General features: G+C 39.6%; 3 protein-coding genes across 5 annotated transcripts; 1 reads left to right on the top strand and 2 right to left on the bottom strand.

Moving 5' to 3' along the window:
• Positions 1-3,334, bottom strand: trim107 (tripartite motif containing 107; the record flags this gene model as incomplete). Its single annotated transcript, XM_059330381.1, has 2 exons — positions 1-1,823; positions 3,265-3,334. Coding segments are annotated over 2 exons (1,620 nt in total), but the record flags the coding sequence as incomplete, so codon positions are not given.
• A 343-nt stretch (positions 3,335-3,677) lies between these two features.
• LOC131968166 (phosphatidate phosphatase LPIN2-like) lies at positions 3,678-18,194 on the bottom strand. 2 transcript variants are annotated; one of them, XM_059328920.1, is made up of 20 exons: positions 18,140-18,194; positions 13,781-13,981; positions 13,581-13,676; positions 13,184-13,449; positions 12,891-12,998; positions 12,696-12,804; positions 11,879-12,602; positions 11,659-11,752; positions 11,279-11,466; positions 11,078-11,171; positions 10,427-10,496; positions 10,132-10,224; positions 9,799-9,857; positions 8,776-8,926; positions 8,522-8,670; positions 7,621-7,707; positions 7,064-7,216; positions 6,198-6,312; positions 5,674-5,777; positions 3,678-5,079 (listed from the first exon to the last, which is right to left on the bottom strand). In XM_059328920.1, exons 2-20 carry the CDS (start codon positions 13,970-13,972, stop codon positions 4,932-4,934), a joined length of 3,000 nt encoding a protein of 999 aa, XP_059184903.1. In that variant the 5' UTR covers positions 13,973-13,981; positions 18,140-18,194; the 3' UTR covers positions 3,678-4,931. The 2 variants fall into 2 exon arrangements, with proteins under 2 accessions (XP_059184903.1, XP_059184902.1); XM_059328919.1 differs by lacking the exon at positions 18,140-18,194 and adding an exon at positions 15,258-15,834.
• Positions 15,920-26,040, top strand: myl9b (myosin, light chain 9b, regulatory). Of its 2 annotated transcripts, none has more exons than XM_059328923.1 (4): positions 15,920-16,033; positions 23,417-23,620; positions 24,934-25,095; positions 25,176-26,040. In XM_059328923.1, the coding sequence occupies exons 2-4, from the start codon at positions 23,437-23,439 to the stop codon at positions 25,349-25,351; spliced, it is 522 nt and encodes a 173-aa protein (XP_059184906.1). In that variant the 5' UTR covers positions 15,920-16,033; positions 23,417-23,436; the 3' UTR covers positions 25,352-26,040. The 2 variants fall into 2 exon arrangements, with proteins under 2 accessions (XP_059184906.1, XP_059184905.1); XM_059328922.1 differs by lacking the exon at positions 15,920-16,033 and adding an exon at positions 20,441-20,554.
• The last annotated feature ends 1,440 nt before the right edge of the window (positions 26,041-27,480 follow it).

Raw genomic sequence — 27,480 nt, 5'->3', positions numbered from 1 at the left:
CAACAAAAATAATAACATTTATTGATAAATCTTTTTAGCATTAGGTTTCAGGCACACAATTACTATTCATTCACATTTATTCATTTTATTCCTATGTAGACTTATTATCACACACAGAAATGAGGAATTAAGAGTCTCTCAATTTTTTAAAGTCCCAATTAAAGACTTTAAATTCTTTAATAATACAATTCAAGCCTTAAAAATATTATTATCCTTTTTCTACTATGCAGCATATTTGCTTAGCATAAATATTTGATAGAAATCTAGTTATGATTATGAATAAACAATGACACGTGCTTTGGGGTGCCCTGACATCATCCTGTAAGCCAGATGCACTGGTTCAGTCAGGTTAGCCTTAAATGTGTACACATGAGTCTTCCCGCTGACGGGGCTGATGTTGTAGAAGCTCAACCTGTGGGTCTTGAAACTCAGTCTGATCTCAAGCCTGCGTGACACTGTGGTCTTCTGCAGCGGCACATTGTGACCCTGCTCGAAGGCTGTCAGCCGGTTGTCGAACCACATCAGACACCAGGAGCTCCGGCTGCTTTCCAGAGCGGAGGGCAACCCGCTGCGTGCCAGCTTGCCACTGTAGCACACTCCGATGATCCACGGAGAACCTTCCAGCTCCACCTCCCAGCAGTGATCTCCCTCGGAAAAGCTCTGGGTGCTGAGGACCTGGAAGAAGTTGGTGAACCTCTGAGCAGAGGATGGGTAGGGCTGCTTGGTAGCGCTAAAAGTCACTGTCTTCAAATCCTCCGAGAGGACGAGGTTGGGGTGGGCTGTTTCTGGGTCAAAGGTCACCTCTGAAGGGTTGAGGGTGTTTCGAAGGCTGCGCTGAATTTCTCCCAATCTCTCCCTCAGCTCAGTGTTCATGTCCTCCAGCTTGGGACAGGCTCTTGCAGGGTAAACTTTTGACTCAACGTGGTCGTCCTCTTCTCCCACCGGCTTGGCCATTAACTCTGCAATGTGCGGCTGCAGAGTCTGAAGCTCGTCACTAAATGCAGCCTCATCATCTTCAGTCAGAAGGGACTCTGCTCTGAGCATAGCTTGTCTCAGCTGCTTCGTCAGCTCGGACACTTGGCTGACTCGACTGCTGATACTGGCCTCACCTGGACCTAGCTCTTCTTCAATCAGCTGCATCACCTGTGCGCTGTAGCTCTGTGACAAATCTCTTATCTGCTCTAAAAGTCTGGACGCTTTCTCTCTCAGCTGATTATTAGCAGTGCTCACCTCTAACTCCTGTTCCTTCTCCTGCCTCAGCACACTTTCTGCCATCTCCAACTTGAGGTTCAACTCTGTCACTTGAGATGCAATTTTGAATTTAGGTTTGTCCATTTTTATCCTGCTGCCACCACTGCCTTGTTCTTGATCCTGCTCCATGGATCCAGACCCAATTTCAAAGCCCTTACACCCTGAGCTCTCCTCCTGGCTCACTCCAGCTGAAGCTATGTCCTGTTGTAGTTTTTTGTTTAATTCTTCTGTTACAGAGCTATCATCACTCTCGATTATCACATGGCTGACATCAGGGTTTGCTTTTCCAGCAGTGGCTTTGTAGCTCTCTACTATGCTGCACATTTTAAAGCTTTTCACAAGGGATTTGGTGCCCTGGTACTCTGTCTGGCACTCAGGGCAGCTGTGTTGGTCAAGGCCTTCTCCCATGGTCTGAAGGCAGGCAAAGCAGTAAATGTGACCACAGGGAAGAGAAACTGGCTCAGAGAAGAGCACCAAGCAGATGGGGCAAGTGAGCTCCAGAGCTAAAGCTTCTGGATGATCCATTACAGACAAGTTTGCTTCCGTTTCACTCAGAGATATGATGGCTGGCCCTAGAAAAAAACAGAAAACAACTTTGAAAACATGTGTAATATAAACTTGGCTGACTTATTAGACTCTGTTTGGATCAGGAATGTCAATCATTACTTCCGATTTACCCATAAAATAAAAAATGGAATGAAAAAAACACACACACACAATACACACTCAGAATACCAATAATAAACATACACACACACACACCTCGAAGATCAAACATTTCTGAAAATGTACTCCGTGACAGTTTGTGTTCACACAAGTTTCTTCCCAATGGTAAAAAATAAATAAATAATCATGTGGATTGTAAAAATCTGCATGTTGATCATTTTAATGAAATTGTATACTCTTTCATTATTTTATGGCCTTATACATGTTTTATTTATAAGCAAAGTCTAAGGTATTGTATTTTGGCGTTATATTCTATGACGTTATCATCCTAATAAAATTAAAAAGTAAAATCTTCAAACAAAATCCTCAATTTGGATAAAACGATCATTACTTCCAATGTATCCATAAAATGAACTGCAATTCCCACTCTGTCCACTGAGGGTTGCACTGTCCCAACGGTAGCAGGCCCATGCTGGATATATATTATAGAACTCACATGCTAAAGTAATTTCGAATGCGAAAATGGCAGAAATTGATGTTTTCAGCCTCTCAAATATGGAGATTTCCTGATTTTCTCTTCAACTGAATATCTTTTGGGTTTTGTATTGACAAAAGAAATTCAAAGACATCCCCATGGACCTTGAAAAAGCTTTTTTGACACCATTTTTCTGACATTAAAGGTCAAGAGATCGATTGACGAATCATGGCAGGTTATCGAAAATTAAAATAAATACTATGCAGTCCAACTGAAAAAATAACTTAATGATTCTTTCTTGCAAGTGAAGGAAATACACGCATGACTCAGCACAGCATTAGGCAACGAGTCTGGTGCAAGTTAAAATTGGCAAAAATCATAAATCATACTGTACAAAGGCAGACTAAGGTTTCATCAAAAGATGCATTTTGTAAAAGACAAACTTCACTCAAAGGAATTGGTGTCTTACGCCATTGAATCTCAAGATAAAGGTCTTACAATATCGGTCACAAATGTTTTTGCGTCGTCACCCTGAACTGTTCCTGCTGGCTGCGCGTCTTTTAACTTGGTTAAGTTTCGATTTCCAGCGACCAGGAACTCCATGTGGCAACATCACAAGTTCCGATTCCTTTTGTTTGATTAATAACTCTTGCTCTACATTGTTAACCGTATTATGCTGCGGGGTATAGCTTTGATTTCAGTTAATGTGGCTTCACTTCCTTGAAAAAAATATTAGGCCAAAATTATTATTCATATGCGTCACATAACGCGCAGCTTGTGTATTTTTTTTCTTTATAAACAACTTTTTCTTTTTTACAAATTACCCTTGTTAAAATAAAATAAAACAAGTTAATGACAAAAAAAACCCTTACCTATTACAACAGCTGTCTTGTTTCGAGTCTTCTTGTTCAGGTGAGTCAATAAAACGCACTGACGCAGAGATCAGCGGTCAGACAGCCTTTCAGAAACGCTTCAGTCGTCCTACTGGAACTCAATGGGTAAGCCATCATGAGCAGCATGTTTCAGCCTGACTTCATAATTGTTTATTTGCCAAACCTTTACCCAGTTTGTCCCCACTCTAATATGGGAAGTGACGTGCCCTCAGAATAAGTGTATCAGCATTTTAGGTGCTTTTAGTTTTAATTATATTTTCCTGTTTTCTTTTATTGCAATATATAAACAATTTAATAGGAATACAAAAAAAACGATGTAGTGATAGCAATCAGAAAATAAACTTGTGCGCTCTTGCAATACATTCCAAAAAAAGGACAAAAAAACCACAGGCAGTGTTGTCTTTTACATTTAATTAGATATTTATACAATTGGTTTAAGAAGTAACAGCAAAATCGTCAGCTGGTGAAATATATGCAAAAAATAATAAATAAATAAAACAGTCATTATAGCACAAAGGCACAGTGTCAGGCTAACCGACTACTGTCCCCCTTCAAGGTCTGTTTACATTTCTCTGGAATAAAAGTCAGTCTGACCCACCTCTGCATTTATGTAGTGTCCAAACATTTCTAAACTTGGTAGTGCTGTGTCTGAAAGGAGGACTTGTGGAATGTGCATGTGGACACTGATGCTAATGCTCAGATCTACTTACAGTCCTCTGATATTAAAAACATACAATGCTCTTGTCCCTTACAATCAACTCCTTCTCCACATTCATCTGCAGGCTTTGATTCAGCAGTTACCACACCTAAAATCTAGCTTCACATCCAAAGCTATCCTTACTTTTGACTCAGGTGAGTCACATGTAATCAGAAAGCACAAAAACAGAATAATGCTCAACATTGCTCAGTGAAAACTCCAGTTATTAGGGTCAAACGTAAGGTTGCTTGGTGCATGCAGCTATAAAAACTCTCCCCACGACACGTAAGTCCAAAGACACACAGTCTTAACTGAATGTAGGAGAACTGGTTTGTGTTGTCGCTTTGTGTGCCTGGGTCTGTCTCAACTTTGAGTATGAGCTCCAAGCTGCGAACTGAAGATCTTCAGATCACTCACAGAAAACAGGCAGCATTTTTGGCATCTGCAGGATTTAGGCTTCACTTTATGCAACTTAAATTCTCTACAAATGTATTTTTGGTACGTGTATGGAGTTTAAATGCACAACAGTTTTAGGAGTTATACCAATACAGTTTAAATTATCTTTTTGGAATGACTATGCTACTGGTACATAAAATAAAGTTTTGTAATGTTTTGTAGGATTTTCACATTTAAATATTGTGTAAACAGTCACAGTCAGTGTGAGAGCACTTACTGTTTCACAAACTCATTTTTCAGATGTTAAATCCATCCATATTATGGCTAAATTTGGCGCCATCTTGAAATGACGGGACAGTCCGTCCTTCTGTTCCAGTTTATTCTGCGTTTCATAAACAGGCACTACAGTTGGCAGGTCTATCAAAGGTAATATTCAGGCACACTGGGAAAAGTCTTTTCAAATACCTTTCAGGAAAGGAAGACAACATTATGTGCTTACGTGCTTGCTTTAAAATCAGTGTGAGGCTTTTGGTAGATGTGGGTGTGTATGTTTCTACAGTAGTGTATCAAAGTCCACTTCTGGCAGAGGCTGCTTCCAATAGGAGGAGCTGCTGTAATCGGGACAGTCCAAAGCAGACGTGCTGCCTCTGACAGAGAGCATGGGGAAGAAATGTTCCACCAGCTCACTGAGGTGGCTGTACCTATAAAACACACACACATACACAGACAAAACAGACTCAGAATACCAATACTAAACATGCACACAAGTGAAAGGAAAGTGTCAAAAAATAAAACAAATTATGTACATTATAAAAGCTACACAAGCATGATTTTAATACATTGTATCTTTAATTATTTTAATGCAATTTATTTAATGTTTGCAGTAAAACAAACATGTAAAAATTAGCACAGTCTAGAGCTGTACTAAATGTCATTTGTTTTCTTCTATTGAGATTTCCAAATGGAGCTTTGAATGTCTGTTGTCATATTCTAGGACATCCTAATAAAATAAATAGAAAATCCTAAAACAAAATCCACCATTTAAATAAAATGATTAATCGGATTAAATTAGTTACTCTTTTTTTATTAAATAGAATTTTAATTAATACATCATGTCAGTTTATGGTGGTGTTGCTGCAAGACTGTTACGTCAATACAGGTGCGTGCCTCCCTTTGTGTGGCAAGCAGGAGAACAAATAGTTTATTGACCTGCACTGATGAAATTCTGACAAAAAGACACTGTGGCAAAGGCCCAAAAAGTGTAAAAGTGTTTTATATGCATGTTGCACACTTACGAGGACTTGTTGACTTTAGTCCTCTCCTGAATGAGCTCTCCTTTTGGATTGACGGTAAATAACCTGGTATCAGGAACCCCGACCTGCTTATAGGCATAAGCATCCTGCAACATGAAAGGCAGCAAAACAATAAAGTTACACAGATGTGGCTTTGACCTTTGCTGTATCTGTGTGGACTAAGAGGATTGTTACGCTGTTATGACACTAATCTATAATCATAAATCAGCCAGCCAGTGTTTACTCGATATCCAACATGCAAACTCCAGACTTTAATTCCACTTTCTCACAGTTCAACCAGCTGGAGTCTATCACAGGAAGTGTATATTAAAAAGAATACTCTGCAAAACATTCACAACACATGGGTATGCTCTTTGCCATTTTCCTATCAGGCTTAATTATTTCTTGTGATACTTGGTTTGTGCCAGAGGCTAAAATCCCTGCCAAATATTACTAAGGATAATTAACCTTGCAACTGAAAAAAGCTGAAGTTCATTGTTGTATTTAGAGTCTGAAGTGTTGCTTACATTAGTCCTGTTGCCGAAGGCCGCGTAGAACGGCTGTCTCTGTGGGTTGAACAGGTCTCTGATGTCACTCAGACAGGCAATTTTAAACACCTCCGGTTTCTTCTCAATGACCTCTCTGCACAGTCAGGACAGACAGTTCACAGTCAAATTGAGATCTCTTCAATTGTTTGTCTTCTTGCATACATTTATGTATTTCACAGAGTGTTTGAGTTTAGTGCCCACTAGAGGTCAGCAAGGCTTTCAATTGATTTACTAGATAAAACCAGGCGGCAATCTCCGGGTCTGAACATGGAGGCAAACCAGGAAGTGCCTTAAGCTGCATTCTTCCGAAAATTCCAGCAAGTTTGGCTGCAAAAAAAATTCTGTCCATTCATTTCAGTGCAAAATGAGAAAACGTCTCACTTCATTTATTACCTCAGACATTTTTTTAGGACAACACTATGGTCTCAATTGCTCATAAAAAAATCTTCTTCAAGACAATTTGATGTTAGTAGTTCTAATAATGGCCCCATTTAGAAGAAAATAGAAGATAAAGAATAATATTACAGACACTGTTAACTTTGTCTGTCTGTCTGGAAGAATTATAGTTATTTTATTATTAATTTTTCATTATTACTGAGCACTTCTACTAATGTCTTTTTTTCCATGTCTGATGAAATAATGTATGATAAAAAAATGTAAAAAGAATATTTAGTTTATGTTTATCTGTAGAAAGGAAGTTAGTTAGATTTGGATCAGTCAAAATCTTCCGCCCTGTCCATAAATCAATATAAAAAGTTCAACCTGTAACCATTATTTATCATAATTTGAATGCCTGAGATCGACCAATATGTTTTCCTGACAGTTAAACGTGTCACTGGCAGTACCTGTGCAGTGCTGAGAAGAGGCTGCTGGGGGCCAACAGTACAGGGCCTTGAGGGAGGACAATGCCCTTGTCATTGACCCACTGCAGGTAGTCCTTAGTGATGGCAGCCATACCTATGGCCCGCGCTGAACAATACAGGAACTTATAGCCATTCCTGCAAGGAAAGGAGCGACCATATCAGCATTTAAGTTTCATAAAACGGAACATCAACACTTTCCACAACACATATATACTGTAGCCTGTTTCCCTGGATTTGTGCAACAAAAGATTAGCACTTCAAACAGAATCTAAAAAGCTAAAACAGCTGAGCTCATTTTAAAAGCAAAACAACAATGAAAAAACATCTGGCAATGTAGATTAGCATTTCAGCTGGGACTAGAATAACATCAGAGTGAAATCATCAGCAAGTGGACACATTTCATCCATTGTTTACCTGTTATAGAGTGAGTAATGTGTGTGAAAGTTCAGTAAAAAAAAATGGTGAAAAGGAAAAACAGAAAATTACATTTTTTTCTCTTTGACTGCTGATAAGAATTCACAAAAAGTAATTTCACATACTCATGTATTTTGTGGTAGAGTTTGGCGATGCCTTTGTGTGTCCAGTCTTTCCCAAACTGAGGTAGAATATGACCCAGAGCATCAGACCTGCAGGAGACAGTGAGGACTGCTTATAATACTGCAACAATGTTTCAAACAGTTGTTACAGTGCTTCTTTCATAGCGATCAGGAACTGTGAATTTCTTTGTATTCAATTGGCTATTCTGCCCTACAAAGCGAAAAGGCAGTAACTACGCAGAGTGCAGAACTGAGAAAAATGACTTTAAAGTTATCCTGTAATCCAGCCTAAGTAGTTGTAGAGGTTGAAGATTATTGGACATGTGGCTATTTTGTTACTTTATATTAGCTTATTTTTTGTACATATCAATGCTCATATTTCATTTTACATTTTACCCCTATCTTCCAGTTACTGTTTTCTTGCTTTATATTACTTACCAAAAACGTGGCACCATACCAAGGAAAAAGGCAGTAGATTCTCCAAAAACTATTTTGCCATAACTTGGGCTCTGGGTGTGTTAGATACACTGTATTTGAAATAATTGGAACCATTTGTTTTCCTGAACATGGATATACCAAACCCAAACTAATTTGACCATTTTAGGTCGATATTTTCCACCCGGAAGCTGTTCTGGTGCTGAAACGGCTGCTTAAAGTCTCACATTGCTAAGCTGTACTTCACTAGGGCTTTTTGCAGTTACTGCACAAACGACTACCATTTTTCTCCAAATTGACACACATTTGAGATAAGATGTTTTGTCACATAACAAAGGATGCCTTGAATGTCATGAAAATGATAATAACTAATTTTTGACCAAAAATGCAGTTACTGCCTTTTTGCTTTGTAGGGCAGTATTGAGCAATTACTACACTATTGCGCATATGAAAGGCAGTTGTTTTTTACTTAGTGATGGTGCCGTCTATGTCTGATATGATGACGCGGTCATCCCAGTTCCACAGGTAGATGGCAGCCTCACAGCGACAGGTGCCTTGGTACTGTGTGGTCACACTGAACACCACCTTGTTGGCTCCCTCACGCAGGTTTAAGTGCTCCTGGTTATGAGAACGGGAAAAGTCAGCACAGTGAACCAAGTGGTGATCCTTTACATGTATTACATAGCAGAGTAAGATTTATTTATGGTGGTGTGTATCTCTTACTATCTGTTGAGAGGTCAGACGTAGTGATTTGCGGTAAATCTGGGTGATACACTGAGTGGCGATCAGGGTTTCTGTCGAGAGGCTGGAAGTAATCATGGCTTTACGGCCGAGGCCCGCCGCCTCATCACTCTCTATGTCGTCCAACGTGGCTCTGGAGAAGCAAAGTGATGATGTGAAATTTTCTCAAAATAATGGAAGTGTCTTTTGAGGTTTCTTGTTATTTTGCAATACAAAGACATTATTGTGAGAATGTTACATAGTAAAGTTTCATGACAATTGTTTTTGTGATATATTTATTGATTAATGTGCTATATGTACAAAGCTTTGGCACACTCTGGTGGCACAAAGATGAACTACATGAGGAGACTCTGAAATGACACATGAAATGCATTTTAAGGAAAATCTAATGCTAATTTTTCCACAATTTCTCAGTTCCTATGCTGTGGTGCCTATGTGAGGGGATGTAGCTACGTAAATTATGATCTTTCTAAAATGAACATGAAACTACAAAACTACAAGCAGAAGCCGTGAGAAGCTTGCAGAGAGTGCAACAGATGTGACTTTTCTACTGCTGCTTTGCGTTTTCTTCCTGTGTTTGTCCACACACAATACTTACAATTATAAGACATTCCGTAGATGTGATACAAGTCCCTAAAAAATTTGACATTTGGATGAAAATAATAAAAGCAGTTGAGGCCTATGACACACTTTCCAGATGTACAATCATCTCTCGCTGCAGCTTGTAGCTATATTTACACAAAGCTTTTAATTATTTTCTACATCTGCTTGCGGAGCTACAACCAAAAGCCAGTATATCTGGCCCCAAAAAAATCGTATTTACAGAATTGTTCACTGATGTGCATTATGAGAACCAAATAAACAAAATAAAGATGCATAAAGATGTACTGGCAGTTGTAATAGTCTTTGGAGCAATAGATTTGAATGTTTCAAACTTAAGAAAGAACAGCTGTGGATCAGCTGGATCAGATTCTCACTGAAGCATGAAATAGTGATGTAACTTACTTTACTGTGGAAGAAACCTCAGCGAGTGGCTCCTCTGGCTCCTTCTTTGAATTCTTTTGCTGAAAAACAAGGAGATTGCATTATCACGTACATTTTATTTAATAACAAGATCAAGTGGCAATGGTGTTTTCTACAAAAAGAGCCAACCCTTTAATCTTTTACATCTTTACTACCCTTATTCCTCTCATGTCTTACATGGATGGAGCATAAAACCATCCTTAGCTATGCAACGGATATTATTGCATCTAATCATTTAAAAAATTAAGCATTTCCTTTCTTGCATACACACATCATAACTCAATGAATAATTAGCAGGAAATCTTCAGAATGTACCTGGTTATTGTCCATGTCTCTTCTCCTCCAGGAGAACCACCAGCTTCCAGACTTTTTAGGCATCTTGTCCTTCACCAGCCGCTCAATCGTACTCTATACGACACAAACACAAAGAGGGCAATGATTATATCATTTCATCATATTCACCAGCTAACTATAATGCTATGTGTCTTCTGTGGTCACTCAGGAATTGATTAAAAGAAACTGCGATAACATTGATAAATGTCTGTAACTGGTCATTAAAGAAGCCCAATTAATTAATAATATTGAGGTCTACTGCAGAAACAATAAGTACCTTGGGTAGGCTCCTCTGGAACGTTGTCATTGACAAGACCATTGGAGCAGCCACGGCCCAGTTATAGTAGCTGTGAGAGATGAAAGACAGCTGATGAACAGTCATGTTTTAAAAATGGGGCTCCACATGCTATACATTGAAATATCTACATTTGTACAACCTTTATTGTCTTCTACTCTCGATTCTATATCAACAACTCTGGCAAGTTTCACTGAAATTCTCGTTAAGTGAATGTTGGAGTTGTTAATGGCTTCCAAGTTGTGCTCAGGAGCCCAGAATTTAGTGTTTGCTTCGTCTTCCAGGATCTGGTTGATGCAAACAGTTTATTGTTAGACAAATTTAAAATGAGAGTGATTTGGGTGAAACATCACTATTTTAAGGTTGGATTTGGTTGCGTTTGCTGACAGAGGCGCCTGTCACACCTGGTGCGTTCGAGGACCTTCCAAACTCTGGAAATCCGATGATAAAGCCTGTTATAATAGTGTCTGGCTATGACAAATAGTGTACTTTGGTTAACAGGGTTAGGGTTTTCAAAGAAAACATGCCTTTTAAACTTGCCGGCTGGTTGTGGGGTTCAGAGAGGTAAACAGTGTTACAACATCATTATTGCAATGCATTGCAATTATATCAGTAAACAAATCCAGATCTTACTTGGAGTTGATGCAGATCACAAGGCTTGGGTCCTCAATGATTCCTGGATTGTTGGCAAAATCCTGGTACGTCACAATGTGTTCCATAAACTTTTCTAGATTAACAGGAAAAAAACAGCACGACAACTGATTTTAATCCCCCGGGAGAAGCTGACCATCCTTCATGGTCAAACACCTACTGCTAACACAGACCACCACCTACCTTTAGTGATTTGGCTGGTGTCGCCCTCTTGTCCACAGAGGGACATGCTGACGTCCATGTTGTAGGCGGTGGAGTCTGACAGGTACTCTGTGCCGCTGTCCATCGCCCCGCTGCCCACTGACTGAGGCGACTGGCTCCCTGAGCCGGAGCCCTGCTCTGCCCCCTGCTGATACGCTCCCTCTGTCTCACTGCAGGGACAATGGACACTCAATTTTTCTGACACTTCACATAAAGCACAGAGTTGTTTCCATGGTAATCAATCACTGTGAGAAATATTGCCTTTCAATCTATTTATTTGGAAGTGTTTAAAGTTTACACACATTTTTGGTTGTAATTTCATATATGATTAAAAACAACCAACTCATCATGTGTCTTTTTACCTCTTGGGGAAGTAGAGTGCAGCCACCTCAGGATCCAACTTGGTCAGATCATCCAAGTAAATATCTGTTGGTCCTAGATGGTGATTACGTTTACCTGCGACAAAAATGACACAAGAGCCCAACTGACATAAACCGAATTATTTTGACAAAAAGTCCAGAGTAACACACCTATAGTTTAAGGACACAAACTAAAAAGTAACCTTAATTAAAAATCCTTTACCTTTCTTCTTTCCCTGTTGGTCCACTTTGGAGGATGTCTCAGAAGGGTTTGCTAAACCTTCTGTTTTGTTGGTCAGTGAGCCTCCTTCGGACCCTTCAGGCCCTCCTGGTCCAGCTTCCTCCTCCCCTCCCTCAGCACAGGGATCTATCCCGCTGTCCACCTCGCTGACTGGGGCACTGGTGGTGGGACTATGTTCACTTTGCTCCGATAAGGCACCCTGCTGCTGTTGGTTTGATAGCTCACTTGTTGCAGTGACTATGCGGTCTTCACTCTCTTTTATGAGCTGTATTTGTGCGTCATTTGGTTTGGTCACAGTGTTAATATGCTCCTCACTGATGCCTTCTTTACTAGCAAGAGAATGTATGCCGTTAAAGAGATTTGCAGATGAGTCTCTGTTCTCCTCTTCCCCTAATGTGGATTCAAGTGCCTGTGTCGAGTCCACATTAGTCTTTGCTGATGATGCACAAAGCTCGAAGAGGTCACTGGGGGTGGAATGGGCGATGTGAGCGTTTTTCTCAATACATAAAGGGCTGGTTTGCATAGTGTGGCTACTTAGGTCTAAGGACTGAGTCCTGGGCTGTGGACGGACCACTGTTACACTGCCCACTCTACCACAGCTGATCACAGGCTCGTAGCCTAAGTCAAAGGAGTCCTGTCTCTCAATGGTGCGGAAATGAGAGCAGATATGCTGTCCGTCCACGGGTGTCCTCTCAGATTGACACAGCTGTGAGGAGGAGGAAGACAGAGAGAGCAATATGAGAGTGTGTCAGCATGATTATTTCAAATCTACAGTATGTGTGTGTAAGCGTAGCCATACCATGGGAAAACCTCCCCAGTTCCACTCCATCTGAGGCCCAGACGACTGGGATCGAACCAGAAGCTCAGAGTCGCTCTTAGGAGAGGATGGCCGGCTGAAGAACACACAACTGTGAAGAAAAAAATAGACGGATGAAGTGAAAAAGATCAATTCAAACAAATCAATTAATTGACTATATAGTTGAATGTTCCTCACTTTTCAGACGGTGACTGCTCTCCATCAGAGTGTGGATGAGTGTCTCTGGTCTGTGTGGCCCCTACCTCTTCAACTGGCTCCTCAGACAGCGAATAGTACACAGACTTACTGTAACAAAAGCAAGATTTTTTTTGCTTTAACTTTGGAGATGTGAACATGACTCCCCATAGAAGGTTGCCAATATTTACAATCCAACTGAGAATCAACATCACAGTTATGTAGCATTCAGCTGCTTTCTGCTTATTGTTTTGTTCTGATAAACTTTTGTATTGTGAACTATCTTAATCACTAACCTGACTTGCATTGATGTAGCTGAATCCTCTTTAACCGGACTCTCATGTCCGGCCTGATCACTTTCTCTCTCCCACTCCTTCTCTCTTTCTCTCTCATCTGATGAGGACCATGCGTCTTCTCTCAGGTGAGAATCAGAACGAATGCGTTTGCGACGGCGTTTCTTCCTGCGAGCTCCAGACCCGGCACTGGAGGATCCCTCAGGGGTCTCCTCGATCTCGTCAGGGAGCTCGAGAAGAATTGGGGAGGTGCACAGATGGGCTGGGACCTGGGATTGAAGCAAATAAAAAATAAAAAGTTTGTAACAATGCGTCAAAGGTAACAGACTAGCCAAAAGGATGCCATTTTAATCAAAGAACTCAGAAATAGCCAATGGCCATTAAATGCTGGTAATCTTACCTCATGGTTTTCATTTTCCTCCACAAAAAAAGCTTCTCCATTATCACCCAGCTTCATGTGCAGGTCAACTACTTCTCCATTGATCTCAATGTCCACCTAAAATCACAGTGATGCATGCATGTGTCAAAGAAAAGGCAGAGAAATTGAACTGTAATAGAATTGTAGTTAAAATAATTAAATTAGGCAGTGAAAACACTGACGATTTTCTCCTTGGAGCGCAGTACACCCAGCTTGCCGAAGCGGACGTGGAAGGGGGAACACTGGAACGATCCATCAGGCTGTCGCACCACAATGACATCAATCCCTCCGGTGAGAGTGGCTGGGTTAAGGCCACGGTACAGCTCCTTCACCGTCACAAACACTGTCTCTGCAAACTGGCCCACTATATTCATGGTTTGGGACTGAAAACACACACACAAAAAAACAAGAAGTGAGAACAAGGTCAAGTGTCATGACAGGAAAAAAAACTGTCTGCAGTCAGTATTTTCTGTTGTCTGCGGTTTTATCCTTTATTACACAATGTCAACAGAAACTTTAATGTAATACATGATGTGTTAAAATGCCTAATATGGCACAATTTAGAGGTTTTTTCGGCCAAGTAATTTCAAAACTGTCCACCAAGGTTAGCTCCAAACAGTGGGGTGTCCTTTGAATGACTGCAACGAAGGCATTTGTAATGTTTTGACTAAACCATAATGACCTTTGGAATCTGAGCTTGATCGTGACTAAAGGTCTAAAGGTAAACAGGTGGGACTGAGAGATAAAATCTATTAAAGCTGCATATCTATAGGTTTGTCACTATAAGACAACTGGAACTACTGAAGTCATCATCTTGGCCTTGCATGATGATTATATGTGAAATAGTTCACTAGGAGGAGTTTCAACATAGACAGTGCAAAGTATGACTTATTTGGCCACACATACCCAGACTAGAAGACGAATGTGTTGTAATAAGACACACAATCTTGTGTTATAATGAGATATAAAAAACGCTTTTTAAAAGTTAGTTCATTATCAGGTTGAAAAACAAGTTAATACAGTTGTACCAATGTACCTTTTCCTCCTCAGCAGGCCAGAACACACAATGTTGCCACAACGACAAGTAGTTTTACTAAGTCAAGAAGTGGAACTAGGCCAAAGGCTACTGAAAACATTTGGCTTAGTTTGAACCTACAACAACACTGCTGCACGGTCAAAGCAGCTTCTGAGGGATTTAGAAACATTTGTAAACTATGTTACCTCAACTGGCCTGAGGATCCCTCGGCATGTGTAGACAGTCATTCTCAAAAGAAAGACCACTGTAGCCTGTTACCTTGTAATAATACTAATATATATTTTTTTTTAAATGAACCATACATGAAGGTTTTCATCCTGTAACAAACCAAAGCAACAAACTGTAGGCCACGTTAAAAAAGCTGATACAAACACATAAAGTTAGAGAAATCAATAACGGCTCAGTGTTTAGCATTGGCTGACACAATCCAAACTGATCACAAGAGACAAAATTTATTAGGATTTTTCATACTCAACTGAATTGTTTTTTGGTCTTAATAACCCAACCGACAAAAACAAACAAACAAACATATTAGAGAGATAGATTACACACACCTACACGTGATTCACACCCGTCTAGCAGCATCATCCATCCAAAGTCCACATTACCAACTCATGTCTTACCCACAGTGAAGGATGCAGATGTTCCCTTGACCTCCTTTCTGCCATACGACTCCACTATAAAGGCTTTTCCCACCAATGGAACTTTAGCAACAAACTCAAGAAATTTTACTTCCATTTCCACCACGAGAACCTGTGAACTCCATTACCCAGAATGCTCGGCTGCCTCTTAAGGCTAAGGCCACTTAACCCCCCCATAACTGTCTGTAGAAGTACGGCTACATTTTGTTAGCTTTGAGAACTGACATGTAGCTATACAAGTTGGTGCAGTCGAGCTGCTAAGCTAAATAGGACTCTCCACTTGATCAGCGGTCATCAGAGATGACAGCGCTCTAGTCCTTTCTGTTCTGAGCTACGACGCAAAATATAGCACCCCGTGAGAGAGTCCTAGTATATTCAGTCACACAGCGATGCTTCCTCTATCTCACACACATTTCACAAGCACATACACCCCTCCTGTCACACTGAATTCATACTTCCCCACTTGCACTGCACATGACAGCCAGACCAGCAGTTTCTGAAAGGCTCGGACAGGCTATTCATACACGCTTGGCATAAAAGCGCACACACACACACAACTGATCGGCCATAGTTTCTGGGCTTGACCACAGCTCTCTGGGCCATCAAAGATGAGGGGGACTCTCCAGCAGTCATGCTCTACCAGTACTGGAAAATCCTTCATAGGCCTAGCCAATTTGGGAGGAACTCAAGCAAGTAATTTGCAAATTGTGATGGATCTCACTGCCTGCACCGACCATGGAGGAGGACACGAAAGGAAGGTAGGCCTAAGATGAAAAATAATGTCTGACAAAAAGAGAAGCCATTAGAGTTTATGTGGATAATAGGCCAGAGTGGGTTTTTGTATGTTGTTTTTTAAGTGCAAAGCAAGGCCGATCATGTGACTGACACCAACAGGCAAATGTAAAGTGAATGTGTAGCTCATGGCCTTCTCATTCAGGCTTCTGTATCTCTATTAGATTTAGAGTAATTCTTGCCTGAAACTGCCTGGTCAGCTGTATTTAGGAAGAGGGAAGAACAAAGCCTGCAGTGGACAATAGCAGTGGGAGACGATGAAATGTAGGGCAGCAGGCAGCTGACAGAAGGGAAACATGAGGGGTTAATAACTGATATGCAAGGATCAAATGTTTCCATCTGTGGCGGCATGCCGTTTTAAATGTATCAAACACATTCCTATACTCATCTCTTGTGTGGAAACTGGCATATTACCAAGCTTCAGTGCCTTTAAGGTCACTTCTTCTCATTGAGGAATTCAAACTGCTGACATAGACACCAGGGCTGCAACTACTAAACATTTTCAGCTTTAATTTACAATGTTTTGGCTCTGCCTGACTTGAAAATGTAAGTTCTCATTAACTTAACACCTTGATTAAGAGTTTTTTGAGTCATAATCCACTGATTAATTAAGGATTAGACTGCAAACCAATACCACAGACTTCCATCGAAATTAAGTTAGTCAGTCAGTTTGATACTACTTGCCCTGTCTTTAAAGAAAAACAGATTTTTTTATTTCTTGACTCAGCCCAACAATCTATTATATATTAAGGTGTCCTATATAACCTTTTGGAATTGATTGATTCATATTTTTTCCCTGTAAGTTCTGCAAGCTCAGTGTTACTCTTCCAAGTGGGGCATGGCAATATACGTCAATATTTACATCTTTTGGAGGACACTTGATGTTTTGATCCTTGAAGTTGGAGTGAACCAGAGAGGCACCAACATAGAGTATACAAAAATAGGGCTTACCATCTAGTTGTTACATAGTATTATACATTTTACATATTATACATCGTTTTTGAGATATGAAATTTGCCACGTCGTCCTGTTCTATTTTCTAATATCCTGTTATGTCTTAGGGCCAATCCAAAACTTAAAGATATACAGTTTAAAATACCACATCATACTTAATGAACTTCTGGAGGGTGGGGAAAAGAGGTGTATTTGCTATTTTAAATGCCTTAAAGCTTAATCCGGTATCAAAATTGTTAAAACACTAAATTTAATAAGTCATCCACACACTATTCCAAATGTGTCTGCAGTTTAATAGTTTACCAATGTTAAAATCCAGCCCAGTGTGCAGACAGAGCAGTCTTGACTTTTACTGACCTTTGCCTCCGTGGAGACAGACACACAGAGGTTACCTCACTTTAATGCAATGTGATTCACCATATGTGTCACAGTCTTTTGACCGCTGTGTAAAAACCCTAAAATGTGTGTTGCGTCAGATTTGAGGATTACACAATATCTGTGCACATCTGACAGCGCAGAGAAAGCCTGTCCGCGGGGTGCAGCATAACTCATATGTAAATGACTGTTGATGAAATGATGATGAAAAAAAGCAATTTCCTATATTTTTGTTTGTTTGTTTGTTTTTTGAATAAATAATTTTAACAACCGTATTCAATTATAAGTTAGTCACGTGTTGCTGTACATCTAATGCATAGAGAAGGAGATAAACCACACACTAAAACAACTTCCGCAACGGGTTATGTGTCACCGTATGGCGCAATCCACTGTTGACCACTGCAACTCTGAGACTTAGAATATTAGCAAAGAAACACATTTGAACTAAGTTGACCTATAACCCAAACAGTTTAAATCAGGAGGTACGTCTCATTTCTGACGCAGCTAGCGCCACGTATTCAGAAATTCATTAAGAATTTGCTTTGTTTGACAGGAATTCAGCGTCGAAACCACATTACGCTACAACTTGTGTTAAACCCATGCGTTAAGTTACAGCAAGTAAAACTAATCTTTGAAATGGATATAATTATGATAACTCTGACACCTTCCACGATTGCTACACATGTTACAGACAGTTTTTTTCTTTCCGCGTTGATGCTGACTGAGTGTAGACAGCAGCTTACCTTTCGGGTCGCTCTTCAGTTTGAGAAACCAGAGCAGCAGCCATCCAAAAGGCTTCCTAGTATACTGCGCATGCGCGCAACACATGTCAATCACTCCCACTGCCAATGAGAGAACTGGAAAAGAAAAGAGACCCGCCTGTAACGTTGAATTGTAAACAAAGCGTTCAGTGATGCAGAAATGTATTTTTATCGAGGTTTTTTTTTATTTTGTCATGGTAATATGAGATACGGAATAATATTTTAAACTTAATAAAACTTAAATTTTGGATGCTAGTACGATTTCTGAGAACAAATCATTTTAGGTAAACTAAAACAAATCACACACATATCCTTGGAAAGTGTTTTGAAATATTGAACTCCTACATAAACAAGAAAACGTCTGCATGTAAAGGGCAAATTCAACTTTTAAATGAAAGATTTTTAACCATATCCAGTGATGCAATATTACTGTTACATTATTAGAAACATTAGAAACACAAGTAAATGAATATGTATTTGCTCTTACATTCAACATGTCTTGCTATTACATTACAAAGTATATGTTACATATTAGAGGACAGTAAAATAAATGTATTTATTGTAGATTATGGGCTACCAGCAGTCTGTCTCATCTTGAACAGTGCCAACAAACTGCAGACACAGTCAACAGTGCTCGACCACAGCAATGACAGATGGTGTCGTGGAGCTAAATTCAGTCTCTGAGTAGAAGCTTTTCTATTCAGTCAATCCACAGGTGTCAACCTACAAAAACAACTTTAACCTTAGTGGCAGGTGCTGGGATTGTGTACAGGAGCTCTGGAGGCAATTGAAATAAAAGCAGATACATGCAGACAGAATATAAAGCTGATTATATAAATATCTGTCACATGCAGAGGGTTCATAAGGCTACTACTGTACTCAAATTACATTGCATTTACTGTGGGATAGCATAACTAAACTGCAAGCAAATGATAACTATGATGACATCTTTTGGAAACACTAACAGAGTGAGATATTTTTCTGTTTGAGCATATGATGAAGTGTAAAAAGTATTTGCATACCTACCATATGTGTGCCTCACAACTTCATGTGCTCACAGCCAGAGTGAACTATTTCACAGCCCTCCCACATTCTTTCAGTTCTCATTATCATTCATTGACGGGATTTCAGTATTTCAGAAATGATAATGATAGTGTGGCCCAGCAGAGGGCATCACCGCACAGAGCCTCAAAAAACAGAGACATCTCTTTTATTCATGCTCTGTATCCATTTTTTCATAATGAATCTCAATAAAAGAACACTATTCTCCTATGTATATGCAATTTTGATTATTTAGATTTGCTGCAGTTCTTAAACAAGTTAAAAAAGATGCTGTTTTAATGATAAAATTACTATATGTATATACTTTTAAAGATATTTGTAGAAAACACTCGATATAATAAAAATAAATGGAAGACACAAGCATAGAGATATGTGGTGAATTTTAAATTGGAAATCAAATGTTCAATATGCAGAAGGTTGGGCACAAAAAGGTTGGGAAAGAAACTCAATTGTCATTTTACAGTTAAATAAAGACACATAAATTATTTATTATACCCATATAATGTAACAGCATTAAAGGGTCTAAGGGGTTGCTAAAAAATATTTTCAAAAACAAATACCCAACCAAAAAGACACACACTGCAGCAACATATGTTATGCACAGCTCAATAAAGGAGATGAATATGTTGCACAAGATTTATTTCAGTCAAGACAGTAGGCATTTAATACTTTGCAAATGTTTTGATTAAAAAAAGAGTTTTCATAGTAAACAACTGCCAAAAAATGCCAGAGCGCATTATCTTCCAATGTGTAATTGTCAAGTAGGTTTATGCTTCTTTAATAAAACACAATGAAACAGAGTGTGAGCAACCATAAAACAGATGTTACCTCCATGACATAATTTAAGGTGTTCCCAGCCCGAATGATGGCCAGCAAAACTGCCTATTTAAGGAAAGCCACAGCCTAATAACAGAAACACAGGCTTCAAAACCTGCTCTGCATCTGCTCACAACTCTCTCTCCCATGTTTCCACACTCCACCATACGGAGCCTCCTCTAAATGTTTGGGCCCTTTTCTCTAAATAAGGCAGCCTTATCGTAGTTCCTGTCATTTCTGCCTTTTTTCCCAAACATCCCGAGCAGCGTCTGTGGCAGTAGCAGGCTGCAGCCCATGCATTCTTTTGCCTTGTATGGAGAAATGGCCTGGCCTGAGATGTCTTTGTATGGGACAGGCTGCCCTCTCTATTGGCCAGGGAAGAAAGGGGAGGGACCCACCGGGAGTCTGATTCTTTAAACAAACTTTCCAGTGGGACTGCCTGCTTCCCTTCGCACTGCTGTGTTGGACCCAGACAAAAGGAGTTTGAGGGACTTCCAGATATTTCTACCTGAAGCAAAGGTGAGAAAAAAAGTTGATTTCACCAGCGGGCTGCATAAAGTGTTAGAAAGTTCATATTTTATGTGTTTTAGAAAGGACTGGATGTGGAAATTATGTGAGTACAATGTTCAACTGTCAGTGCTGAGAATGAAGGGGAGGATAGAGTTACAGAGAGCTTCAGTGGATCTTTGATTAAAGTTACCAGACAAGAAGCAAAACAGCTTTTTCATCTGTTGATCAAAGAGACCTGTTGATATTACTCACCTTGTATGCAGTATAAAAGACTGTATGCGTGTGTTTACTTCCATCTCATCACTATGCCACATTAGACAGAGGAATTTATGAATGCAGATGACCCATTTAGATCTCTTACACACTCTCTCTTAAATACAGCTCAGAGGATGTCTTTTTATAGGTGATGAGAGCTTAACTTCCACTGCACTCTCTGTTTGTTTTTGGAATTCCTGACCTTTGGCGTTTCAGTCTTCACTTGAGTAGTGGTGACCTACAGGACCTGGAGTTATTAGGGTGAGGGATGACAGCCTGACTGTTTGGTGATATCAAAGTGTGTGTGTGTGTGTGTGTGTGTGTGTGTGTGTGTGTGTGTGTGTGTGTGTGTGTGTGTTCGTTTGTGTGCGTTTGTGTGTGCTGTTGGTGGGCGAAGGGACAGAGGAGCTTTGTCGTCCCGCTGGATGAAAGGATTCACAGAGGAGCTGTGGTGGACAGAGAACAAATATGATTGTCAGTACAAGCCAAGATGAGGCACGTCAGCCGAATGCTTACGTCGCTTAAGTTTCAAAACAAGGTGCTTTTTTTGTGAATCATTGTTGAGTCACTGTGCAGAATGCAGAGGAGTTATGTTGTTGCAGATTGCTTTTCTTGCACCCTAAAACTGTGGTATTGATCGCTTTTAGAGTTAAACACTAATCAAGCCCTCTCAGGAGACAGTACCCTACTGTATAGTATCATTGGAGCCAAACGAGAATGAGATTGTGGAATTCCTGTTCCCTGAAACCTTAGATTGGAGCTAGACGCTGTTTTGTTTCCAGCTTCCTCTGTGACTGTTAGATGGAAGACGGAAGGGCTTTGGGCCAACAACACACACCTTCCAGATTTCTTCATTTTTTTTCTGGCAAATGAAGGGACAGAAGCAGCCAAACAGTAGTGAAAGAAAAGGAGAGAATGATCCAACATGTGTCTGCATTGTGAGAAAGGAAAGAGACAAAAACAGTGTCTGTGTTTAGAGCCAGTTAATCTAGTAGTCTGCATGAATTTCCTTCCTGTGACCTTTTATACCGAGAACACACAGAACCATTTTTGGAATTTAGTGTTTGTATGTAAACGCTACTGTGGAAAACCAAATTATCTGGACAGAACTGGCTGGTCATAATAATTTGCATTGTCAATAAAAGTTAATATACTGGCCTACTGATACAGAATTATTTATTTGCATAGAGCTCAACAGAGGAACGTTCTATATACTCAACAGAGGAATATGTGAGATAAAGAGGTAGGCAAAGCTGCTCAACTCTGCCTTCACTAGTGAAATCATACAAGCAACAGAGACGGACAAAAAAAAAACGACTAAGCAAGGCCATTAAATATGATGACAGTGTCACACAGACAGTGTCCTTGGAGAGACGGATTTGGTGAATATAGGACAGCAAAAAAGCTATTTATAGGTGTTGGAATACACTGCTGTGCAGCCATTACTGTAATGTGCTATGAAATTGGTGGGTGTAGAGGTGTATTTTGCTGCCAAAATACAGAAATATATTCAAAATGTGTTGGTAACCAGAATAATCAATCTATAAATATGTTTTTTTTACTGCATTTGTTCTGGTTATAAGAGAAACGATGTGCTGTTTTTTAATTTTTAATTTTTTTATTTAGGACCTTTATTTATTTGAATAATTGAGAATTAAGCAAACAGATTTCAAATTAAAATTCTTTACATGTACCTGTTTCCAACTCTGCTGAGAACACTACATCTGCATGTGGAACACCACACCTCAATTACCTGAGTCCGTTGGAGATCAACACTTCATTAATATTTGACAAAAATGAATCCATTATCTGTCTCATCTTCACGAAAGCCTGTGTTTATTTGAGGGATTTTCCATGGCCACAGTCTTTAAATGCAAATATTAAAAAGGAAGTGACTTGTCTGGATATGACTAACGCTTTGGGATAATTTCTTATTTCAGCATTTCAGTACATGTGAAGATGCATTTGAGCAGTTATTTTTCTATTGAAGTCTAATATCATTGACAAAATACAAAAAAATATATACAGTTAATTATCTTATTGTGTGAGTTACCAACAAAGACATGATTTCCACCGTATTCACATCACCTCAGTGCCTCTCAGGACATGATGTCATACCTCATATGTGACTAATCAGCCACATTCACCTGCTGCTGCCTCTAGCCTGTCCAGTCTGTCCCTCTGTCCTCTGTCTGCCATTTCCCACCGGATATAACACAATCACAGTGCACACACACACACACACTCATGACAAATCCTTGCAGACCTGAACATGAGTGACAGGTCTAATTCTGGAAGGATCTGAAGTTAGCTGCTGTGTGCACTGTGGAGACATGTCATTTTCACACCCATCACTGTACTTGACATTTAGGGAGAGTGTGATTCTCTCTCTAGAGGAAACCACAGAAATAAAGAGTCTACTAATAGAAGCAAACAAAAGAGAAAATATGAAAGAGCTACATGGATGCAGTGCTCTAGTTTTTAGCTTATAAAATGCAAAATAGGCAATGTAATAAGTGGTTAATGAGCAATATACCCAAGCAATGCTATCCCTGATGGTGCAGCATTGATACAATCTAATCCGTGAATCATGATTTTTTTTCAAAATGTGCACAGGCCCAGACCCAGCTGCCACCATGTCAAGCAAACGTGCCAAGGGAAAGACCACCAAGAAGCGTCCTCAGAGGGCCACCTCCAACGTCTTTGCCATGTTCGATCAGTCTCAGATCCAGGAGTTCAAAGAGGCGTTCAACATGATAGACCAGAACAGAGACGGCTTCATCGACAAGGAGGATCTGCATGACATGCTGGCCTCTTTGGGTAGGCTGGCATGTTCGGACTACTCCAAACTGACATAACTTGATGAAATAATGAATGCTGAACAAGACTTTTTCAGGCGACCAATTTTATAGTTAGCCTTAATGAACTGAAAACACACTGTGAAAGGGTCATCTATTTAAATGGGTCAGCTATTTAACCCACTGACGCCTAAAACTGCCTGTAAAACCTCTGGGCGATTTTAAAATAACCCCATAAACCTGAAGTTTTTCTGGAAATTCAACAGAAGTGTCAACGCTTCTACTAAATAATACATTTTTCAGCCTCTGTAGCAGATAGAAATGAAATTCAAAAAGTATTTGAGAGCTTATACAAATACCACAAAACGACGTATCCGCTTTCCAGGCTTCAATGGGTTAAATGTACACAGTGTCATGGATATGCATTGCTATGCCTCTATTCTGATTGACCGGTTGCTATGGTTCTGACTCGTCGTAGAAGGCTAGCCACACCCAAAAGCTGCTTTTTGTCTATTTTACTCTGAATGAGACCATAATATACAAACCATCAACTCGTTCGGAAAATGTTTACTGAGGTAATAAATCAAGTGAGAAGTAAGGTCATTTTCTCATAGACTTCAATACAATCCGACTTTCTTTTTGCGGTGGAGTCCCCCCTGCTGATAATGAGAAAGAACGCAGGTTTAAGGCACAGCCTTGTTGTGGCTCTGAAAGGTTCCTTCAAACCTGCTGGACTACATTTTTAATTAGTTCTGTTAAAGACTGTTTATAGCAACGGTAAAAAACACTTCCAGCTTTTTATAGCCCCAATAAAAATTCAACCTGGTCTCACAGAAATCCGTGAAATAGCCACAGATTTCGCTTAACTCAAAATCCGTGGAATAGCCACGGAATCGCTCAAATTTCCGTGAAACTGACACGGATTTCGCTATAATGCAAGTTGATGACAGTCATATCCCGTGGCTATTGGTTTGTTCCAAGTCACGTGACTTTCAAGGTCCCAGCGGTCAGAACAAAAAACATATTTTAATATTTTGACTTTGTTTCTGCATAAAAATTGATTTTGATCACATTTCTAGCAAGAAATATGTTTTATTTTCTAAATATTCACTCAGTGAATGTACATAATCACTTTGTGGTGAAGATCTCGCCAGAAAAATATGACTGTCTTTAACTTGCATTGTAGCGAAATCCGTGTCAGTTTCATGGAAATTTGAGCGATTCCGTGGCTATTCCACGGATTTTGAGTTAAGCGAAATCCGTGGCTATTTCACGGATTTCTGTGAGATCATGTTGAAAAAATTAGATAGATGTAACAGTGTTGTTCCTCCTTAGGTAAGAACCCCTCTGATGAATACCTGGAGGGGATGATGAGCGAAGCACCAGGGCCCATCAACTTCACCATGTTCCTCACCATGTTTGGAGAGAGGTTGAATGGAACGGACCCCGAGGACGTCATCCGCAACGCCTTCGCCTGTTTTGACGAGGAGGGATCTGGTGAGTCAGTATAAACAAAGTAGTGTATACACATTTCATTGTCAGTGTCTGGAACTTGCTGGGTGTTCTCTGCGTCCAAGGTGTGATCCACGAGGACCATCTGAGGGAGCTGCTGACCACCATGGGCGATCGCTTCACAGATGAAGAGGTGGACGAGCTGTTCCGCGAGGCACCCATCGACAAGAAGGGCAACTTCAACTACGCAGAGTTCACCCGCATCCTCAAACACGGCGCCAAAGACAAGGACGATGAGTAGAGGGAGGCTCCGACTGCCTCTGGGCCCCTGCACACACCGTGCATCGCAAATCAATCCAGAGTTCCTACCTTTATGGACCATGTAGAGAAATCTATAAGAATAGTATATATTGAAGTCTTTTATAAAAGTGGCCATTGTGTTACAGCTTTTTTACTTGTAAGCATGTTTATGAAATGTAGGAACTTGGGATAAATTTGGGATCCATAGATAGATTTTGCAAAACACCCTGTGTTTGCGTCTCATAGCTACAAGTCTACTGCGACTTCAGCCACTTTGACTGCTGGTTGGACGATTGAGATGCATCAAACATCATGTCCTATGTGTGTGCGGGGTGTTTTTGGACTGTAATATTCAGGGCCACATACAGTACCGGCAATGTTTACCTCTTCCTGCCAATTAGCTACCACACCTGCACAAGCACTGCGACAAGTATCCATACCTGTAATATTTGTATCCCTGTATGTTAAACAGGAAAAAAAAAAAAGATTGTTCCGATTGTTTTTTTTTAAAGCGGTGAGTGGTTGTATTTGATTAAATGGATTGTAAAGCTTGTAGTCTAAACTTTCTCCCATCAGCTGGTTGTGTGTAATTGTTGAAGGATCAGGTATGTTTGTGTTGTTGAAGGAATTCCGTCTTGAATGGTTGCTCAGGCAAATAAAGTAAGTTTATTCAAGCCGTTGACCGCAAAAGTAGTACAAATCTCTGTGTTTTTGTAACAAGTGTCTCCTACTTCACACACTCATGATCATTCATGATAAAAAAAAAGTGTTTTAGCTCTTCCTTTAACCCATCGAAGCCCGGAAAGCAGATACGTTGTTTTGTAATATTTCTATAAGCTCTCAAATACTTTTTGAATTTCATTTCTATCTGCTACAGAGGCTGAAAAATCTATTATTTAGTAGAAGCGTTGACACTTCTGTTGAATTTCCAGAAAAACTTCAGGTTTTAGGGGCTTATTATAAAATCGCCCAGAGGTTTTACAGGCATTTTAGGCATCAATGGGTTAAAACGGTATACTGTACTACACTAGCATGAAGGCAGGTAGTATTATCCTTAAGACAAAAGTACTAAAAAAGACGTTTGGAAGTAATGTGCACAACTTGCACTAAAATTGGCCTAAATATGCAATAACAGTGTATTCCCTAAAGTTACTAGTCCAGTGTGACTTACATTGCTTTTATATGGTATAAAGTCTGAACAGTTGCATTGCAATGAATCTAATTGAAAGTATAATATATTATTTTCTACTATTTTATTTAAACAAACCAAGGGGTCCTGAAGTCAAACTTCAGAACTTTTTAAGCTTTTCCGGGACCATTAAATTAGATGTTATTGTGCTATAAACAACCAAAACTATGTTTCACAAAATAATTATACATAAGGGTGACAAAATAATAAAAAAAAAAATGTAGGTTTAAAAATGTGTCACCGGTTTCTAAGAGTGCTTGGCATCCTATATAGCCTACATTTCAAAAACACTTTATTAAATATCCAAGCTCTTTTCAAATGTGGTACTAAAAAAGCACATTGAAATTCAAGTTTTAAAGGATTTCCAGCACCTGTAGAAACATTGTAAAAATGACACCAACTTTTATCACTAACGTTTTGGAAAAAATAGTTTGATTGGTGAACATCATGTGAAATTATTTTCTGACTGTTCCCCGCAGAAAAGTTTCACATAACCACAACCAAATCTTCCCTGTGAATTAATCAAAACAATTTGGTCACGTTGTTACAAAGAACATAATACGCTGCTCTTCTAACAAAGCATCCCAGTGAGTCAAACATGCAAATCTACTAACTTAACCTACTGTGATTAAAAGTCATAATGATGCAACAAACAGAACTTTAGGCAACAGAAGACTGAAGAAATGGCATTTATGAAAAACTGAACTTTTATTTCTTTGAAATGCTTATACAAAACACACATTTAAAGTTTAAGGCATATATTGCACAGACTATTGAGAAGTTTTTTTATATATAAAAAAGGGACATTAGTCCCTCAGTCGTAGGTTTAAGGCACAGCAGCCAGTCATACTGCCAACGGTCAGTCATGATTCACAACATGAACTTGAAAAACATTTTTTGAATGCATTTGGCTGTAAAGAAACATAGTTTGAGATAAAGTT

This window comes from Centropristis striata, chromosome 3 (genome assembly GCF_030273125.1).
Source record: "Centropristis striata isolate RG_2023a ecotype Rhode Island chromosome 3, C.striata_1.0, whole genome shotgun sequence".
NCBI classification, from domain to species: Eukaryota; Metazoa; Chordata; class Actinopteri; order Perciformes; family Serranidae; genus Centropristis; species Centropristis striata.
This window is presented reverse-complemented; position numbering and strand designations above follow the sequence as displayed.

What these genes read in the sequence shown, in the direction of transcription:
- LOC131968166 (XM_059328919.1), bottom strand. Translation starts at nt 15,302, where the DNA reads ATGGCAGAAAGGAGGTCAAGGGAACATCTGCATCCTTCACTGTGG. An exon ending in AGGAAAATGAAAACCATGAG is followed by an intron (nt 13,450 to 13,580) that starts GTAAGATTACCA and finishes CTTCAATCCCAG; the next exon opens with GTCCCAGCCCATCTGTGCAC. An exon ending in ATAGACGGCACCATCACTAA is followed by an intron (nt 7,708 to 8,521) that starts GTAAAAAACAAC and finishes TGTCTCCTGCAG; the next exon opens with GTCTGATGCTCTGGGTCATA.
- myl9b (XM_059328923.1), top strand. Translation starts at nt 23,437, where the DNA reads ATGTCAAGCAAACGTGCCAAGGGAAAGACCACCAAGAAGCGTCCTCAG. An exon ending in TGACATGCTGGCCTCTTTGG is followed by an intron (nt 23,621 to 24,933) that starts GTAGGCTGGCAT and finishes GTTCCTCCTTAG; the next exon opens with GTAAGAACCCCTCTGATGAA. An exon ending in TTTTGACGAGGAGGGATCTG is followed by an intron (nt 25,096 to 25,175) that starts GTGAGTCAGTAT and finishes TCTGCGTCCAAG; the next exon opens with GTGTGATCCACGAGGACCAT.